Below are 18,419 nucleotides of genomic sequence, written 5' to 3' on the forward strand. Positions count from 1 at the left end.
TCTGGTGGGATCCTGCAAAAGGTGGGTTTTAGGTCTTGGCTTAATCAGTGATGTAGAAGAGAGAGGAAATACCATCTTAATAAAATGTACAAATGATCCTAATCTGGGAACGGATGGAGAAATGACAGCGAGGGACCTTCGTTGATTAGAGACCCATCCAGGGAGAGTTCACCTGGATATTTGCAAGTAACTAATCTGACAGAAAATCACACAGTGGTTCAGTGGGAGGGAGAGACCAAGTGTGACGACAAAGCCACTCACAGGAGTTTGCACTACGCTCTGGCAGCATAAACAGCCAACATGGTTTGGGGTTGCACCCAGCAATATGGCCCAGAGAAAGGAGGAAATAGTCCTCTACACAGAGCTTCTATGGGTCTGGTACAATTGCTCCAGAAATGCTGCGCTCAGTTCCAGGAACCACAACCCCCCAAAGCGTATCTGCGAAATGAAGGTTTTCAAAGAAGAGCATCAGGGGCAGGGGGCCGAGTTTGGGCGGAGACTGAGCCAGCAACATCTGTCTAGGTTAGCTAAGGAATGGCTGGTTGGGGAGGGTGGCCATGCTTAAAGTCTGCAAATATAGGCTAGGCGTGAGCTCTAAGAAGCAAGAGATTATTTAGTGTGCTATGAGCGGAAGGAAATTAAGAAAGAGTAAATGCCAGGGACAGTCCCCAACAGTGAGCTCTTGGCCTGTGGATGTGCCTCCCTAGGGAAGGTGTTCGGATACCCTGGTAATGGGCACTGTATAAAAACACAACTAGACGTGAAGGACGCCTAGGTAGGGACATTTACAGTGACTCAGAAATGCTAATAGACCAACATCTATATTCTGTGGGGCACAAGCTGCTCCAACTCACGGGATGCGATCTACTGGGGAGCTTCCCTGCTCTAATTCTGAATTCATGATTCGCTCTGGAAGAGCCTCCACGAATGGCCCTTGAAATTTATGGCGTACACTGCCTGAGGTACTGTGTTCTAGCCCCAGAGCCACGTCGATAGCCCAGAAGCACAATACCGTGCTCTCACTGGACTCAAGCCATACATGTCAGGGCATGTGCTTACTGCATAGGTATAATGTGCAGACCAGTCACACGTCACAAACACAAAAAGACACACACACATCTGCATTGTGCACATATCCAGCATTTACAGTCATCTGTACCATCGTGTATCCACCCCATCTGCTGTTTTATCTGCATGCACTGTCCCTGCCCCGTGCCAGCTCCCCACAGTCACACATCTGGACATGCACATGCACACATCTCTGCACGCACACTCACCATGCAACAAGGTGCTCAGGACCGTTTCCCTCTCTGTCAGCTATCAACTCTCACACCATGCTGCTCGCATGTCTAGTACTTACTGCAAGCTGGTAGGACATGGCACCATGCGGCGTGGCTTGGTACAGCTCACCGTAGCATGCCTGGCATTTCAGTGACACATGCACAGTGCACTGATTGTCAGGAATCAGTCCCTGATCGGATTTGGATCTCCAAGGAGCAATTCTACCCCAGAGCTAAAGGAGACTCCTCCACCCTCAGCAGTCATAGCCCCACCAGCCAGGAGAGAGCAAGACTCTTACACGAGAAACAGACTCTTTTAGCGCACACACATCAGGGTCTCCCCAGAGCAGCAAGGGCTGCTCAACAGGGCCAAGACACGCTCACCTTCCTCTTCCTCACGCAGCAGGGAACCCAGTGTGTCAGCGGGATGGACAACAAATGCTGCAGGAGACGTTGCTGAGGTAAAAGGTAAAATAGGGCCAGTGCCCTACTTGTAAAGTTCCAGGTGAATCAAATCAACTCAGGAAATGCCTGTTCTTTGCCTGTTCTTTGCCTACTGGCCTGAGTAAAGTGCAAATGCCAGGCCTCTTTCAAAGGCACGTGCAAGGCAAGGTGCAAATTTCAGAATGGGGTGGAGGGCATGGCCTTACTCCTGCCCAGGGTTAGTGCACGTTGGCCAAACAAGGGAGAGTTGGCCCTGCCCAGGAGTTAGATCAGGTTGGCCATGCTGGAGGTGGTGGCGAGCCGGCGGTTCACAGCGAGCCGCCCGGAGATGGTGAAGACGCTAATGTCACCTGTGTCCAGGCTCCTGGGAGCAGCTGGGCAGCAGGATGTGCCAAGCACATACAGCAGCAGGCAGAGCAGCATGGCAGCCGCAGCGGCCATGAGGATGACTCCGCTGGTGAACATGCTGGCCAGGGGCCGCGAGGGGCTGAGCTGCATGGTAGTGGTGGAGAGGACAGTGAGGACCACACCACAGACCAGCAGCACCAGGGCGCTGAGCAGCAGCACCACGCAGTCCGAGAAGCCCCCACTCTTCAGCAGCTCGATCTGGTGACGGCTCCGGATGCAGTTCATGTCCTGGACAGCAGAGCTCAGCAGCTGCTTCAGCAGCACCAGCAAGGCCAGGAGGCAGAGTGTGGTGCCCACCGCCAGACGCCACTCCCCGGACCGGCTGCTGGTGCTATAGAGGAGAACGATGCCGCCAGCCCCACAGGCCAGAATTAGCACCACGGCCACCCCATAGCACAAGACGGATTTCTTAGGGTCCTTGAACCACCACAGCTCGATGTGCTCCTCAAGGATGTTCCTCTGGATACGGCCAGCATCCGCAGGGGGCCTGGACACACTCAGCTCCTCCAGCTCGGGCATGATGGGTGCCTGCGGGGGCCTCTAGGCTGGGGGGAAGTGCTGAGCTGAGCAAACAGACGGAGCCAGAGCCCTGGCTGTGGATGTCAAAGCCACACCAGCTGAGGCATTTCCTTGGGAGGCAGGCCGGTCGCAATCTCGCCGTCTGGTGCCCGGTGGAGACTGGCTGTCAGTGCTGCAGCACAGCAGGGGTGACCAGCACTGCAGACCCAGTGAGCTAGTCTGCACACCCAGTGGATGCACCAGGAATGAATCTGGCTGAGGGGCAGGATGACAGAGCGTGAGCTGAGGTGTCCCGTGTGGTGCACTGAAGCTCCTCCAGTGTCCCAGGGGGGTGTCTGGTGTTGAGCCCTCCAGGCCTCTCCTCTTCCTAGTTAGTGCATCTGAAAAAGGCCAGAAAAGAACACAATGTAATTAAATAAAACCCCTGCTCCCAAGTTCCCCGCAGCCCCCCTTAATGCCCAGTCCCGGGGTCAGAGACCCGCCTCACTGAAACCCACGCCCTGTGGTACAGGCCAGGGCCCCAAGCTGTGGTTCCACTCACTGGTGCTGCGATCTGGGCATCCCTGCGCAGTGAATCCTAGCGTAGATGTGAGTCCCCCATCGCTTCAGCCTGGGTGGCTGCAGGGCTGCTCAAGTGTCCCTGTGCATGCCTCAGCAGGACTGTGACTGCATCTGGGCGCTGGCAGCACAGACAGCGGCGGCACCCAGCCCATGATAAAGCCCCATTCACTGCTCCAGCCTCACATGCTCCCTCATCAGCATCTGCCTCTTGTCACCAGCTGGCTCTCCAGCCCAGCCTGACAACGGAGGGTGGGTCCTGGGCTTAACCCTTGTGGGCTGGTTCCCGCCAGCAGAGGAAACATGAACCAGTGACTAGTGACTGCTGACTTGGCGGCTGGGCGCTCAGCCCCACTATGCCTTTCCTTCCCCTTGCCCTCTGGCCAGAGCCACCAACACACTTCCCTTGGGGCACTGGCTGAGGCCTTCGGCCCAGCCTGGCTCGCTGCCCAGGATGACAGAAAAGGCTCTCGTTCCCCAGACACTGCGCCACGTAAAATTAACGTTTATTTCTCGTGTGACACCCCTTCCCCACCCCAAACTTCCCTGGGTGGAGCGCCGGCTCTGCCTGCGGGAGATTCAGTGTCGGCATGATGGCTAAGCCTCAGCGATGCCTCCTGCATTTTCCGTAGTCGTGGTGCTCACCCTCCTACTCGCTAACACACACTTAAAGCCTGCGCGGTGCAGAGGGGAAGCTACACAACGTCTGGCCTGGATTGCGTAAACAAGCCTGACGCCAGTCGGGTTCAATGCCATACAATGGCAACTGCCATTTCTCAGTAGCGCTGCAGCCCAGCATCGCTGCCTTCCCTGACCTGCAGCCTGCAGCCCCCAGCCACCGCCCGGCCGCGCCGGCACCGCAGTGCCCTCCACCCCCAGCTCTGGGGCAGAGTCTCTGCACTGCAAGCAGAACCCGCCTCCATTGCTCCTGCTGAGGATTCTCGCAGCCCGTGAGGGTCCTTAATGCTCCTGTGCACCCGGCAGGGGAGGTGTGCTGTGATGCAGGGAGGGGCATGCCAGACCGGGGGTGGGGGGAGTGCCAGGTATGTGTTACAGCAGTTGTGGGCAACACCTTGGGAACCATTTTCAAGTTCCCCTCGCACTGGTTAGAGCAGCCCTAGCAGACCACCCAGACCATTTGGGGGGCCATAACTGGTCTCCCTGCTGCACCCCCCTTTCCTACTTAATGGAACAAGAGAATCTGGCTTATGGTATTGACCCACCTCAGTGCATACCCCCTCACACCCCCGTAAGGCTGGGATGGATTTTACCGGTAGGGGACTGAAACCCAAAAAGTTTGTGACGTCTCCAAGTCACACAGAGCGTTTATAGAAGTGGCAGGAAGTGAACCCAGAACCACAGGGGTCTAGACTGGGAATCTCACTCATAAGACCAGCCTTATTGCCCAGGTACAGATTCTCTTTACACCCACTTGCCTGACCAACTGAAAAGTCCTGGTAGCATCCTGCCCACCAGGCCTCTGGGTCCTGCACTGGGCCGTCTCCGTTAGCTGTCGCTGCCTGGGACTAGAGGGGCCTGCCGCACTAGTCAAGCAGCATTAGTCGCAGCATATCAGGGCCCTTCTGCTCAGTGGCTGGTGCAGTTATGGGGAGTGTCGACAAGTCACAGTAGGGAATGTGTCCCAAGCGAAATGTTGCTCCTAAGCAGCGGTTGCTCTTACAAGGTATTGCAAACACGCCTTTACTGTATAATGCAGCACGTTATTGTCGCCCACAGCAATCAGCTTGTTGTACGAATGTGTTACCTTGGTGCTGTGTGTGCACCACTGGCTCCTAGTTTCAGTCTCAAATGCAATTCAAAGGCCCCAGGCCTAGGTTTTGGGACCCTTTAAGACAAGAGGGCTGAGCACATTGTTGCTTCTGCAGGCCAACTTTGTTGCACACACTAGAGGTTCCTGGTATCCCGCCATTCTCCACCATAAGCTCCCCGTGTGCTACCCTGCCACCCCCTTCTGGTTCAGGGACTCTACACCCCTCCTACCCACCCCCTTCCCCATACCAGTGCCCCCCATTCTCCCACCAGAGCAGGGGCCCTGTGTATTTCCCATTACTTTATCCTCTTACCACCCAAGACTCGCCCCAGGAGCTGAGTGAGGGGCTGCTCCATGCAGGAAGTGATTTCCTTGGCATCTTAAACAGTGGCCACTTGAGGCTTTCTTCAGCAAAGCCAGGTGGCCAGGGAGTGGGGGTGTTCGAGCCAGCCACTGCCTGACAGTGTCAGGGCAAACTCTTCCAAGCTCTCACCCTGACTGTGATGGAGCATGAGGTCACCGTTAAAGCCATAAGCATAACAGCCATTGTTCAGAACTCTCTCTACCAGCTGCGGTCACATGGCAGGGTGGATCCTGAGCGCTGCGCTGCTCATAGGCACGTAACTCGTTGCGTTGACTGACCTTTGCTCTGTGATATTCCACTGCTCTGGCTGTGCAGTTTGGACTAGCCTGGGAGTGACAGAAATTCCTAGTCTGAGGCTTTTTGCTTGGTCTGGGGGCATGTAGCATTATCAGTCAGCCCCACAGTCTGTGGCTCTATTCAGAACAATTATAAACCTCCAGTTAGTGGCCAGTGAAGCAGTTGTGCCTGCCTGAGATCAGCTCTGCTGTGTGCAAACACAGCAACAGAAAAGACATCAATTGCTGCTTGCCCCTAGCCAGCATGTGCCGTGTGCTGTGTGCACCCTGCATTCAGCTCTGCAAGGGCCTGTCACTCCAGGAAACATTTCCAGGCTGGAGCGTTTAGAAGGGGGTTGAGCTGTGCAGGGTTAGGGGTGGGCTCAGGGGCTTCTGTCTGAGAGCCCCTTGCAGTCTCACTAGTATTCTGACATCCAAGCACACAGAGTCCAGCTACCCCAGAACCTCCTCTACATCACAGCACCCTTTCTCCCTCCCTTGATGCGCCAAGCAGAGCGCTACCCTTTCACTTAGGGAAAGGTGAACCTCAAGGGCAACTCGCCTTTGGACTGAATCACTGGGTGCAGGGGTTTAATGCTTTACATTTTAAATCAGGGCAGCCCTAGTTTAGGGCCCCCCCCCCGTCTGGGGACTGGAAAAGACAGGCCTACAAAGTCTTTTCTTGGTCTGATTTCTAAGTTTCTCCTTTTTTTAATCACTCATCACATCAGAATAGTCTGCTTGGGCCAGGGGAAGGGAAAGGCTGTGAATCCCCACAGAGGAAGACAGCTTCTTTCCAGAGTAGATTAGACAGCTCTGAACAGATCTCTGCAGCAATTGCACTCCCTTCCCTCGCAAAGAAACCTAGCATGGAATAACTAAGGATGCAGAAACCCTTTGTTCATTCATAGGTTGTCATAGAGTTTAAGGCCAGAAGGAAGGGTTTGATTAGCTCATCTGACTGCCTCTGCCAGACCATTAAATGTTACCCTTGTACTGAGCCCAGTAACTTGTGCTTGACTTCAGTGTGCCCTGCTGTTGCAGGTGGGGCAGGACCAAATGGGCCCAGAGCCCCTCGACTTGAGACAGATTTCAGCTCAGGTGCCACAGATGGTGCAATTGGTGAAAGACTTCCACACGCTAACCTGCTGTATAGACCCAGGCGGTGTTCAGAGGCACGGCCCTGCCTCTCCCGCACGGGAAGCGAGAGCCTATTAGGTTATGGCACTGTGTCCATGTCACAGCTGGCTTTTGGAATGTTTTATGTGCCTGACGGGGACTAGCTAAGTGTGTTGGGCATCTGGGTGCAATTATTCTGGCTCAGAAGCCCAGAAAAATGTCAGGCATGTACTTACATTTTGTTGCATACAATCCCTATTTTGCAACATCCTGACATTTTCTAAGCTGCAGGACTTTGCACCGATTATTTCTAAGCTTCCCGTCATGTTGGGATCAGCCCTTAACTACACCGCCTTCGCCCAGCTACACAAATGTTCCTTCCCCACACATAAGATTTTTCCTTCTTGGTCAGGACACAGTACACATGGGGATGGCTCTGCCTATCCCCCGTCCCCAAACGCACACGCATATGTTGCTTCAGGATTGCTCATGCCAGGAGGTGGGGGGCATAGGATGGAGGACGCATGGTGATGGGGGCTCAGGCTGTGGCTGCCATCTAGAGCAAAGCACATTCGATTTATTTCACACTCACTGGGTGTCAAATCCAAAGGACACCTTATGTGCAGGGGTAGCTGCACCAAGTCGGCTGGGGGGGCCTGGTCCTCACATAGAGCCATGCACTATATGGCTATTTTTCTAAAGGCTCTGCTCTAGGAATTATGTTGCAGTAGGTCTCTGGCCTGTGTTATTTGGGAAGTCAGACTAGAGCATCACAGTGGTGCTGTCTGGCCTTGGCCGGAACAATGGCATGTGTGCAGGGGCAACAAAACAGTGGGCCTGGAGGCTGCACAGGGAAGGGAATGGGGAAGGGCAGGACCGGGGGGGGGGGGGCAAGATACAGGGGGCAGATGTGGTTGGGGGGGGGGGTATTAGGACACAGGTGGTGGGGCTAGGAAAACGGGGCAGGAAGCAGCTCTTAGGGTAGGGAGCTAGGTCATGGACGGGAGGGTAGACGGGGGGGAGGGGGGAACTGGACATGTGGGGTAGAAGGCAAATGCCCAGACATGGGTCGGGGCAAATGAGCTGGATGACAGCTGAGGGAACGGCGGGACCCCAGGTGGCAGCTGGAGCAGGACACAGGCAGAGCTGGGGGGAGCAGGCAGACTAGGGCAGGGGTGTTAGGACCTGGAGCATGAGGGGCAGGCCTAGATGCGGTGTGGGAAGGACACAGGGGAAGGCAGGTTAGGCCAGGGCTGGGAGGGCAGGAGAGAGAGGGTGCCACTTACCCGGTTGCCACCCATCCCGGGAGGGCCCTGATGGGCCCTTGGTCTTCCAGCTTTTTCAGGGGGTGGCTACCATGGGCCAGGCCAAGCTGTGAGCTCCCCCACCCCAGGCTGTCCCTGCTAGACTTGGCCCTCCAGCCATATGGTCCCTGGCAGGGTCTCTGCGCACACTGTGCACCCAGCTGATGTTTATTAATGTACTTTGATTTAGTCCTGGTTCAAAGCGGTCTACATCAAAGTGTATTAAGGAACCGTTAATGGTGCGCACGGTCCGCCAGGCAGATTAGCCTGCACTGTGGCAGGTGAGTGGAGGATTGAGCGCCCCCCCTCCCCCCCCCCAGCTTGGTGTGAAGCTGCCTCTCTAGGCCCCCCCACCCCTCCCGTACTGCATGAGGCAGCTGCCTAGACCAGCCTATGCATGTGAGTGGGGCAGACCACAGGAGCATGTTGGCTAGCATTCATGAAGCAGTGCACACACTCCCCCGCCCCCACAGCTTGCATGCAGGCGGCTACTGTGAGGAGCTACAGGTTTTACTCACCCGCAGCTGACACGTAATCACTGAGCTTCAGGCACAACACAGCAGGACTCTCTGCCTCTGCCTGAGTGCCCAGTTAGCAGCTGAGTTTGCGCCACCCTCTCCTTCCATTGGCATTGGGCTGACACGGCAGTTCCTGGGCTATGGCCCAAGGGTAACATCTGGCCTCTGCCCGTCCAACAGCAACTGCCTGCCAACCAACAGGTGTAACGTCTTGCTTGCCTTCCTTGACCCGACCAGGCCAGCAACCAGCTTCTGATAGGCTGCAGTACGCAGAAACCTTGCCCTTGGCCGGGTACATTCCCTAGCAGGGTGGTGTCTGACAGAACTTGTTATTGACCTGGAAGCGAGTCCAGAGCTGTGGGTGTCACCCACCCCACTCGGCGCAGGATGTGCTGTGTCATAGGATTTCATTCTGGAAGGTATGTCATTTCCTCCCAGGTGCAAGTAAGCAGACACAGGGGCTGTGGGGCGTGGTGAACAGGTGGAACAAGGCTTTCAGCTGCATTGGCAGAGCCAAGCAGGATTAACACTATTAAATTAATGTGGCATTTAGTAAGTTAACTCTTAAGTCACTGACTGAGCCTAAGACATTTGACACCGTTGGGATTGGTGCTCTGCTGGGAATACTGTGCGAGATAGGAAGCAAAGCCAGGTCCAGCCGAAACTGAGCCATTCCCAGCATGCCCTGTTCTCCCTTGCTGTGAATGGCTTCACCTCTGGGCAGCTGTCCTGCTCAGCCACCTCTTGGGCGTGAGCAGCAGTTGTTTGGTGGCCTCCTGGCATGAAGCACAGCAGAGCCCCTGGGTGCCACCAGCCCCGTAGGAACAGGCGCCGTCGCTGCCTGGTCAGTTGGGTAAAGAAGCTGTTCTGGTGTTTGCAGAGGTCAGGGGCCCAGATGAGTTTGTTCACAATGGGACGGGGAGGGCACAGGAAGAGGTGGGTCTGTTGACAGGCAGGAGGGAAAGAGAAAATGGAGCCAAGTGCACATTCCCTTCCTTAGAGTCCTTATGTCACTGGCCTAAGGGCTAAGGGGGATGATTCACTGCGGTGCTTGGAGGATGCTGACAGCTCTTTGGTGGGTGGGGCTAAGTGGGGAGAAGGAACTATTTAGTTGAGCATCATGATTTCCATCTCGCAGCTCTTGCTCAAATGGGTGATGGGATGGAGGTGCGCTAGCAAAGTAAAATACTGGTTCCTGGGCAGTGTATAGGAGCCGTAGGTCAGGCTATGCTATAATGATCATACAGAATGCGTGTGATAGTTTGGATAATTTGTCTATGTAAAAACTTATGAATTCTGGTTTATTTGCTGAAACTGCTGTGTTGGCTAATGCCTCAGTGCATCTGGAATCAGCCATTGGCTACCAGGGCAGGTGTCACATACCTTTAATTCCAGGAACAATGGAGGGTCATGAATCTGGAGGCTCCCCTATTCACTAAACTGTCCTTCCAGGTGAGCTGGTAAGCACAGCGCTCACCTAACTGGGGGAGGAGGTGAGCGGGGGCATTGTGCCAGATCAGGAGGGTCACCTGATAAAGAGTACTGCAACTTTATAAAGGACTCTCTGACTAGCCAGTTTAGCAAGAGAAAAGAGACCAGACACAGGCAGCAGCAAGACAGCACAGGCAAAGGCCATCCAGAAACCCTGAGATGATATTGACGCACTGCAAATGGTTCCTGGCTTTGTGAGGCAACTGACAGGGTGTGTGTGTGTGCAGTTTGTTGATTTTCAATACATCTACTGTCTAAGAGTAAAGGGTGGGTGTATTTTAGAAAGGCCTTTGCAGAGTTTGTGTGTGACTTAATCACACTGCCACATGTCCCTGAAGGATTAAACTATAAATCAGTGTAACCCCAAGGGTGGATCTCTGGGGAGGGAGTGCTTAAGCTACTAGGGAGATTTGGGGGTCCAGAACTGGTTGGGAGGTCTACAGCAGCTGGACTACTGGCTGTAGCCAGAAGTGAGCCTGATAGACCAAAGCCCAAGTCAAGTACCTGGGGTTAGAAGCAACCAAGAGCCAATGTTTGGATCCAAACAGTGGCCTGGTATGTCTTCAGCAGAGGAAGCTCATCCAGGGCCAACACATTGTAATCACATGTGGTTGGCTAACCTTTTCTCAGCAGAGCCTCTTTGAGAAATCAGGACTGACCAGTCAGCTTACTGGTGACTTACTAATTTCTCTGTTACAGAGCAGTAAAGAAGATGCCAGGTGCAATAGTTTTTAAAAGGAACAGGAAAATGGTTCTTCTCAAATATTGCAATTCCTTGAAAGCCATTACCCAAGTGCACAACAGTGGAAGTCTGTGTCCATTTAGCAGGAATTAGTCTCTGGGTGGGGGATGATGGCTCGGTGTTCACAACATGGCCCCCATAAGTACCCAGCTGCAGCTTGTCTGGCGAAACCAATGATCCAACTAGCAATTCGAATTAGAGGGTTACTACAAAGCTCGGGCAACCAGTTTGCATATGCCAAATATAAATAAGTCTTGGACTACAGTTACAGTTTTTAAGTGGAGCTTCTCATAAGATATTACAGGAGCAGACCTGCTGGTATTACCAAAGATGGTGGACTCAACAGTGTTCAGAAGTATATCTCCATGTAAAACAAAATAGAGCAGTAACATAACCTCATCCCAAAGCATACACGCCTCAGGGCACTTCTATAGCATATGCATAAAAAACTAACTTGCTATTTTGCATTCCCAGTACTGATCTGAGGATGTCAGTGCAACTATTTTGAGTCTACTAAGTATCTGATACAACTCAGGTCGTATCAGTCTGCTATGGAAGGCTTCTGAATGGTCGCCAATACAAATGCCACACTTCAGGTGCAATATCCCACCCAATATCAGGCTCCAACATCCGCCCTCAATGCAGTGACTGGATATCTCTAACTGTTCACTGTTTTACATAAGATTCATGAAGCAGGCTTTGTATTACCTTTGGCAATCATATCTTCACAGAGCGACTGACTGATAAGGCATGCTCTTAAGTTTCTTCAGCACCACTGTAAGACAGCGCTTCAGCTGCAAATATTTCTTCCTTGGATCAGGATGAGGTCCTTTTTCTTTATAAAGATTTTGATTCAATCTCGCTAAACGATGTCCCTTAAAATGGCATTTTTTTCTATCACGCTATTTATTCCAGCCAAAGGGAAAGCAGAACTACAGCACAGTGGACCCGAGCAAACCAAAATGTGTACATTCCAAAGACCTTCAGAAAGAAGCTAGTTTCAAAAGCACCTGGTAATTGGATTAATTACATCCTCTTCCTGGACAGAAAGCATCAGGATGACACTATTAGGTGGTGGAGACAGCATCCCTCCAGGCTATTGCACACCACCAGTCCCATTTCTTCCTTTGGCATCTGCCAAGTTAGTGTCTTATACCGATTAATTGTGAACAATAAAATTGAAGGGTCAGATTCATTGCTTATGAACTGACTGAAGCACTGAACCTTAGCAGGAAGAGTGTTATATTCCATAGGAACTCCTGAAGTAAATTATCTACTTTCAAAGAAGTATTGGCCTATTGGATTATGGTTCCTCTAAACGTAGCAAGGCTAATAAGTAATTCAGTTTGGGAATCGTATTCCTCCTTAACAATATTATTACTATTACAAGTATTTAGGAGGCACCTGCCTCTTCTCATTTCCATTTCCTGTCCTGAATTGTTAGCCACTAAGTCTCAAGACACTGACTAGGCCCCCAGATGCAGCTTCTGCAAACCCTTGTAACTCTTTGCCCCAAAACCTCATGCAAACACCTGCCACCCTTCCAATCCACACTGTTCTTCAGCTAGTGAAGGCAGTGCAAGTCAGACAACATGCAGTGAGATCAGAAAATGTAGAAATCTTGGATTTTTTTATTCATTGTTAGGTTTGTGACAGAACTTTTAAAAAATGGGGCTACACTGAGAAGGGACTCCAAAAACAGTCTGAGAAAAGTAAGAGTGGTTGCTCTGTATATTTGTGATAAGAGGGAGTTCCAGTTGTTAGGAGGAAGGCATGGAGATACGTGGGAAATCAATATAACAGAAGAGGTGAACCAAGAGGCTTGGGTTGAAATGCAGATTTTGTATGCTGATATTAAGGCTCGTTCCTGACTCATGGTATAGTTTGTGGATGATGACTGCACTGCAGAGAGTGAGCAGATACACTTACAGATTGTTGATTGATTTTGTCTGACCACTAGTTAAAGACCATTTTTACAGGGCGATAGATTTTTTGCCAGTAATTTGGGGAGTTGCTTAGAACCGATTTCACTATTCTTATTCCCATCTCTTATGTCCTGTGTGGATCTCACTCTGCACTGATGAGTGATTCAGCATTTCAGAATAAACAGCTCTGGGGAACTTGCCAGCACTATATCACACCAAACCTGTGTCCCACCATAAGCGATTTACAGTATTTATCTAACCTCTTTGAACTGTGCCATCTGATTTTTCAGTGACCCTTGCTTCCTCAGAGATTTGTGCACACACCAGGTAGATGGCGCTATCTGCATTCGTACATGTTTATTATTTTCTTTCCCCATAGCTCCTGTTCAGAGGGGAGAGTACAGCACAGAGTATGTGTATGTTCGGGACTCTTCTGTTCCAAGGGGTGATTGCAACACAGAGATTGTGTGTGTGTCCTCAGAGGGGAGGAGATTAAAGCATAGTGTGTGTTTTGTGGGGTAATATTTGGTTAACAGGGAAGGTTACAGGACAGAACAAGCAAAAAACAGTCTGATCTGGTTCCAGGATTTCTCATCCTGTCAGTAGAAAGCAATCTTGTAGAGCTTCCTTAGGTTACGTCATTGTGGCTGTGTCTCATGGCTCCTTTCAACCTCCAGCAGGGGAAGTCTCCCCCCTGACAGAGGCCGAAGAGCAAGGACTTGCTCCTGCCCTTGGATTTGGTCTCGAAGGCGTTTTATTTCCAGCCGTTGCATTTCTATGATTCTCTCTGTTTCCTCCTCTATGTTCAACCTCAGCACACCTGGACTGGGCAGCCGTTCATGGGAAGGAACTAGAGAAAAAGGTAGTCAGCATGTATAATGATGAGGATCACAGCTAGCCAGGCTCTACTTAATCTTAAGAAAGAGCTAGGACATGCATCTCTTGGCACAGGGACGAGGGAGCTAAAGAAGAAGGCTCTGAAGTACTTAGTAAGTAAATTGTGCATTGCATAGTTGTATATCATTGTACATTATATAGGCATCTTCCAGCAACCACAGAGTTTTATAACACCTAGCAGCCAAAGAGAGAGAAACTCAGATGCTGGCAAAGGCAGATGAGAAGCTGTAAGACAAAAGCTGACAATATGGAGAGCTACAGAACTGAAATAATAATCACCTGTGTCTGGGATCCCTTGCTTCTTGTTTTTCCTGTTTAGTCCTAGCGCTGACTGGAGATCATGCACCTGGGTACGGGTCACCTTCAGTTCCCTCCGCAATTCATTAATTTCCTTAATCAGGCTCACATTTTCCTGTACCAACAATATGCTCAGATTTTCAATGGACATATTTGTATCACAGTATCATTGTGGGAAAGGACATTAGGTACCATCTAGGTAGGGTGACCAGCTGTCCTGATTTTATAGGGACAGACCCAGGATTTGTTGCTTTGTCTTATATAAGTGCCTATAACCCTCCACCCCCATCCCAATTTTATCACTCTTGCTATCTGGTCACACACATCTGGATCAACACTGTGTAGCACCATACCCATGGGGGAAGGAATGCTCAGTATCATACAGGGCAGAGCTGTCACTGAAACATAGGGATTGCCATACTGGATCAGACCTGAGAGTCATCTAATTTAGAAGTCTGTCTCAGTCAGTAGGCAGTACCAGATGCTTCAGGTTGTGCAAGGCACAAAAACCTTTGCAATAGGAAGATATGAGATAATTTGCCCCCCGCCCCATTAGGTCTCATTCTGATTCCCAATAGTTAGAGATTGGTTTAGGTCCCGAAGCATGAAATTTTTGTTATAAAAACTAACTGTGGATATTCTTGTTATTCATGTAAATGTCTGATCCCTTTTTTAATCTTGCTAAGCTCTTGGTCAGTACCACAGTCTAATTACACATTCTATGAAAATGTATTTCCTTTGAGCAGCTTTGTATTGGCCATCTTTTATAGCTTCAATAAATGTCCTCTTCTTCTTGTGTTACAAAACAAGGAGAACTGACGCTCCTCATCTACCTTCTCTATATGGTTCATTACATTGTATATTGCTGCGAGTCCTGTTATTCCTCTCCTAAGATAAAACAACCCCCATCTTTTTCTGGTATGAGGTTTCTGGGCCCTTGATCATCCTCATCACTCTTCTCTGAAGCCCCTCTAATTCTGCAATATTCTTTTTGATATGGCGTGATAGTCCTGCACACTGTATCAAGAGAAGGCTGCACTATTGGTTTATATAAGGGCATTATCATATTCACCATACTATTCACTGCATTCCTTATGCATCCTAACATCTGTTTTACTTTTTTTGACTACGGCTGCACATTGAGCAGAGATCTCCATTGAACCAACTACAGTGATGCCCAGGTCCTTTTCCGGATTTGATACCGTTGATTTAGAACCCTAGACAGTGCATGAAAAAAGCAGTTTTTTTCCCCTGCAACGTGTATTATTTTGCATTTATGAACAATGAATTTAATTTGCCATTGTGTTGCTCACTCACCTATATTATTTAGGTCTCTCTAACGTGCCTCATTGTTCTCTCTGGTCATGACTAACTTAATTAGCATTGTATAATCTGCCAGTTTTGCTAGCTCAATACTCACCTCCAACTTTCAAACTCATTAATAAATATATAAAACACAGGACCTAGTATGGAAGCTTGAGACACCTGCTGTTAACCTTTTGCCATGATGAACATTGATAGGTTATTCCTATTCTTTGTTGCCTTCTCTCAGGCCCACCAACAGGAAGGATCGGGGGGCAATTGCCCAGGGGCCTGGTGATTTAAAAGGGCCAGGGCAGATGAGAGGATAGATACATATCCTCCTCTCCTCCACACACCCCTTTCCGCGAGGCCCTTGCCACTTGTGTTCGCTGCCCTTCCCCTGAGTTGAGCTTATTTATTATGCAATATGCAGGTTCCTGAGTGGCTGATGTGGTGGTATCTGCTACTCAGCCTCCTCGGTTCATCAGTAATTTCCCTGGGGAGTCCAAGAGACCTGGGAAGCTGAGTAGCAGATACCGCATCCTCAGCCACCCGGGAACCTACATGATGCACAATAAATAAGTAAAAACATCTGGTGGAAGCCCACTCAGACCTCAGTCAGCTCTTTCTAGGGGGCCATTGACTGTTCTGTCCTGGGGCCCAGAATTACTGTTGATGGGCCTGCCTTCTCCTGGCCAGTTTTTGATCCATATCAATAATTTATCTCTTACCCTCTTGACTACTTAGTTTTTTAGTAGCCTTCTGTAAGGCACCTTATCAAAATCTTTTTGAAAAATGTAAATAAATGTCAACCAGTTCTCCTTTATTCACTACTCAGTTGACACATTTGAAGAATTAATAGCAATAGTACATACCTGATGTTAGACAAGGATGTTAAATTTGTCAACGATGCAGAAAAAAAAGTATTCGATAAATATTTTTGTTCTATATTCAGAAAGAAGAAGGATGATGTATTCATATCTTACATTGATAATGGAATACCTTCTCTTCCATCTCTAACTAGGGAAGATGTTGAACAGCAACTATTAAACGTAAACATTTTTAAATCAGCAGGACTGGATAACTTGCACCCAAGGGTATTTAAAGAATTGGCAAAAGAGTCTATCAACCATTAGCGCTGATTTTAAACAAAACTTGGAACACTGGGGAAGTTCCAGAGAGTGGTTAAAAAGCTACCATCTGCCAATCTTTAAAAAAAGAAAATGGCCCAAAGTTAAGTCTGGGCTGGTTAGCTTGACATCTATTCTAGGCAAAGCAATGTAAAGGATGGTAGCATAAACCATTCCAATCAGCATGGCTGTATGAAGAACAGGTCATAGATTAATAGATTACAAGTTCAGAAGGGACCATTGTGATCATCTAGGTTGATCTCTTGTATAACTCAGGCCATAGAACGTCCTCAAAATAATTCCTAGAACAGAACTTTTAGAAAAACATCCAATCTTGATTTAAAAATTGTCAGTGATAGAGAATCCACCATGACCCTTGGTAAAATGGTCCAGTGGTTAAAATTATTACTTTATTTCTAGTCTGAATTTGGCTAGTTTAAATTTCAAGCCATTGAATCCTGTTATACTTTTCTCTGATAGACTGAAAAGCCCGTTAATAAATATTTGCTCCCCAGGTAACTATTCCTAGACTGTAATCAAATCATCCCCTTAACCTTCGCTTTGAGTCTATCACTATAAGGCATGTTTTTAAAATTTTAATCATTCTCTTGGCTCTGAGAATCATAGAATATTAGGGTTGGAACCCCCAGCTCAAAGCAGGACCAATCCCAAGTAAATGATCCCAGCCAGGACTTTGTCAAGCTGCATTTTAAAAACTAATAAGGATGGAGATATTGCCACCTCCCTAGGTAACCCATTCCAGTGCTTCACCACCATTCTAGTTAAAAAGTTTTTCTTAATATCCAACCTAAACCTCCCCCACTGCAACTTGAGACCATTGCTCCTTGTTCTGTTATCCATCACCACTGAGAACAGCCTAGCTCCATCCTCCCTGGAACCCCCCTGCAGATAGCTGAAGACCGCTATCATATCCCTCCCCCAACTCTTCTCTTCTGCAGACTAAACAAGCCCAGATCCTTCAGCCTCTCCTCATAAGTCATGTGCTCCAGTCCCCTAATCATTTTCGTTGCCCCCCACTGGACTCTTTCCAATTTGTTCACATCCTTTCTGTAGCGAGGGGGCCAAAAACTGAACACAATACTCCAAATGTGGCCTCACAAATGCCAAATAGAGGGGAATAATCACTTCCCTCGATCTCCTGGCAATGCTCTCACTAATGCAGCCCAATATGCTATTAGCCTTCTTGGCAATAAGGATTCACTGTTGACTCATACCCAGCTGCTTGTCTACTGTAACCCCCAGGTTCCTTTCTGCATAACTGCTGACTAGTCAGTCAGTCCCCAGTCTGTAGCAGTGCATGGGGTTCTTCTGTCCTAAATGCAGGATTCTGCACTTGTCCTTGTTGAACCTCATCAGATTTCTTTTGGCCCAAGCCTCAAATTTCTCTAGTGCTTCACCACCCTCCTAGTGAAAAACTTTTTCCTAATGTCCAACCTAAACCTCCCCAACTGCAACTTGAGACCGTTGCTCCTTGTTCTGTCATCTACTACCATTGAGAACAGTCTAGCCCCATCCTCCCTGGAACCCCCTTTCAGGTAGTTAAAGGCTGTTATCAAATTCCCCCTCATTCTTCTCTTTTGCAGACTAAACAAGCCCAGTTCCCTCAGCCTCTCCTCATAAGTCCTGTGCTCCAGCCCCCTAATCATTTTTGTTGCCCTCCGCTGGACTCTCTCCAACTTGTCTACATCCTTTTTGTAGTGGGGGGCCCAAAACTGGACACAATACTCTAAATGCGGCCTCACCAATGCCGAATAGAGGGGAGTAATCACTTCCCGCGTCCTGCTGGCAATGCTCCTCCTAACGCAGCCCAATATGCTATTAGCCTTCTTGGCAACCAGGGCACACTGCTGACTCATATCCAGCTTCTTATCCACTGTAACCCCCATGTCCTTTTCTGCAGAACTGCTGCCTACCTCGTCGGTCCCCAGTCTATAGCTGTGCATGGGATTCTTCCTTTCTTCCTTCCTCTGCACTTTTCTTTGTTGAACCTCATTAGATTTCTTTTGGCCCAATCCTCCAGTTTGTTTAGGTCCTTCTGTATCCTATCCCTACCT

At 49.5% G+C, this 18,419-nt stretch overlaps 2 protein-coding genes across 3 annotated transcripts in view; both read right to left on the reverse strand.

Moving 5' to 3' along the window:
* Positions 1 to 1,988: 1,988 nt before the first annotated feature.
* TMEM125 (transmembrane protein 125) lies at positions 1,989 to 2,766 on the reverse strand. The gene has a single exon (XM_067567844.1). It carries the CDS (start codon positions 2,649 to 2,651, stop codon positions 1,989 to 1,991), a length of 663 nt encoding a protein of 220 aa, XP_067423945.1. The 5' UTR covers positions 2,652 to 2,766.
* Positions 2,767 to 12,411: 9,645 nt separating this feature from the next.
* Positions 12,412 to 18,419, reverse strand: part of CFAP57 (cilia and flagella associated protein 57) — a 124,621-nt gene continuing 118,613 nt past the window's right edge. For both annotated transcript variants that reach the window (XM_067567742.1, XM_067567741.1), the window contains exons 21-22: positions 13,895 to 14,027; positions 12,412 to 13,568 (exon numbers count right to left, since the gene is read on the reverse strand). In XM_067567742.1, the coding sequence (XP_067423843.1) occupies positions 13,357 to 13,568; positions 13,895 to 14,027 (345 nt within the window). In that variant the 3' untranslated portion in view covers positions 12,412 to 13,356. The remainder of the gene's footprint in view (positions 13,569 to 13,894; positions 14,028 to 18,419) is intronic.

Source organism: Emydura macquarii, unplaced genomic scaffold (genome assembly GCF_026122565.2).
Source record: "Emydura macquarii macquarii isolate MOO-44397 ecotype Brisbane River unplaced genomic scaffold, CSIRO-AGI_Emac_v2 contig_2805, whole genome shotgun sequence".
NCBI lineage: Eukaryota > Metazoa > Chordata > Testudines > Chelidae > Emydura > Emydura macquarii.

Bases quoted from the DNA above. Each gene is read 5' to 3' on its own strand.
- TMEM125 (XM_067567844.1), bottom strand. From the start codon at position 2,651: ATGCCCGAGCTGGAGGAGCTGAGTGTGTCCAGGCCCCCTGCGGATGCT.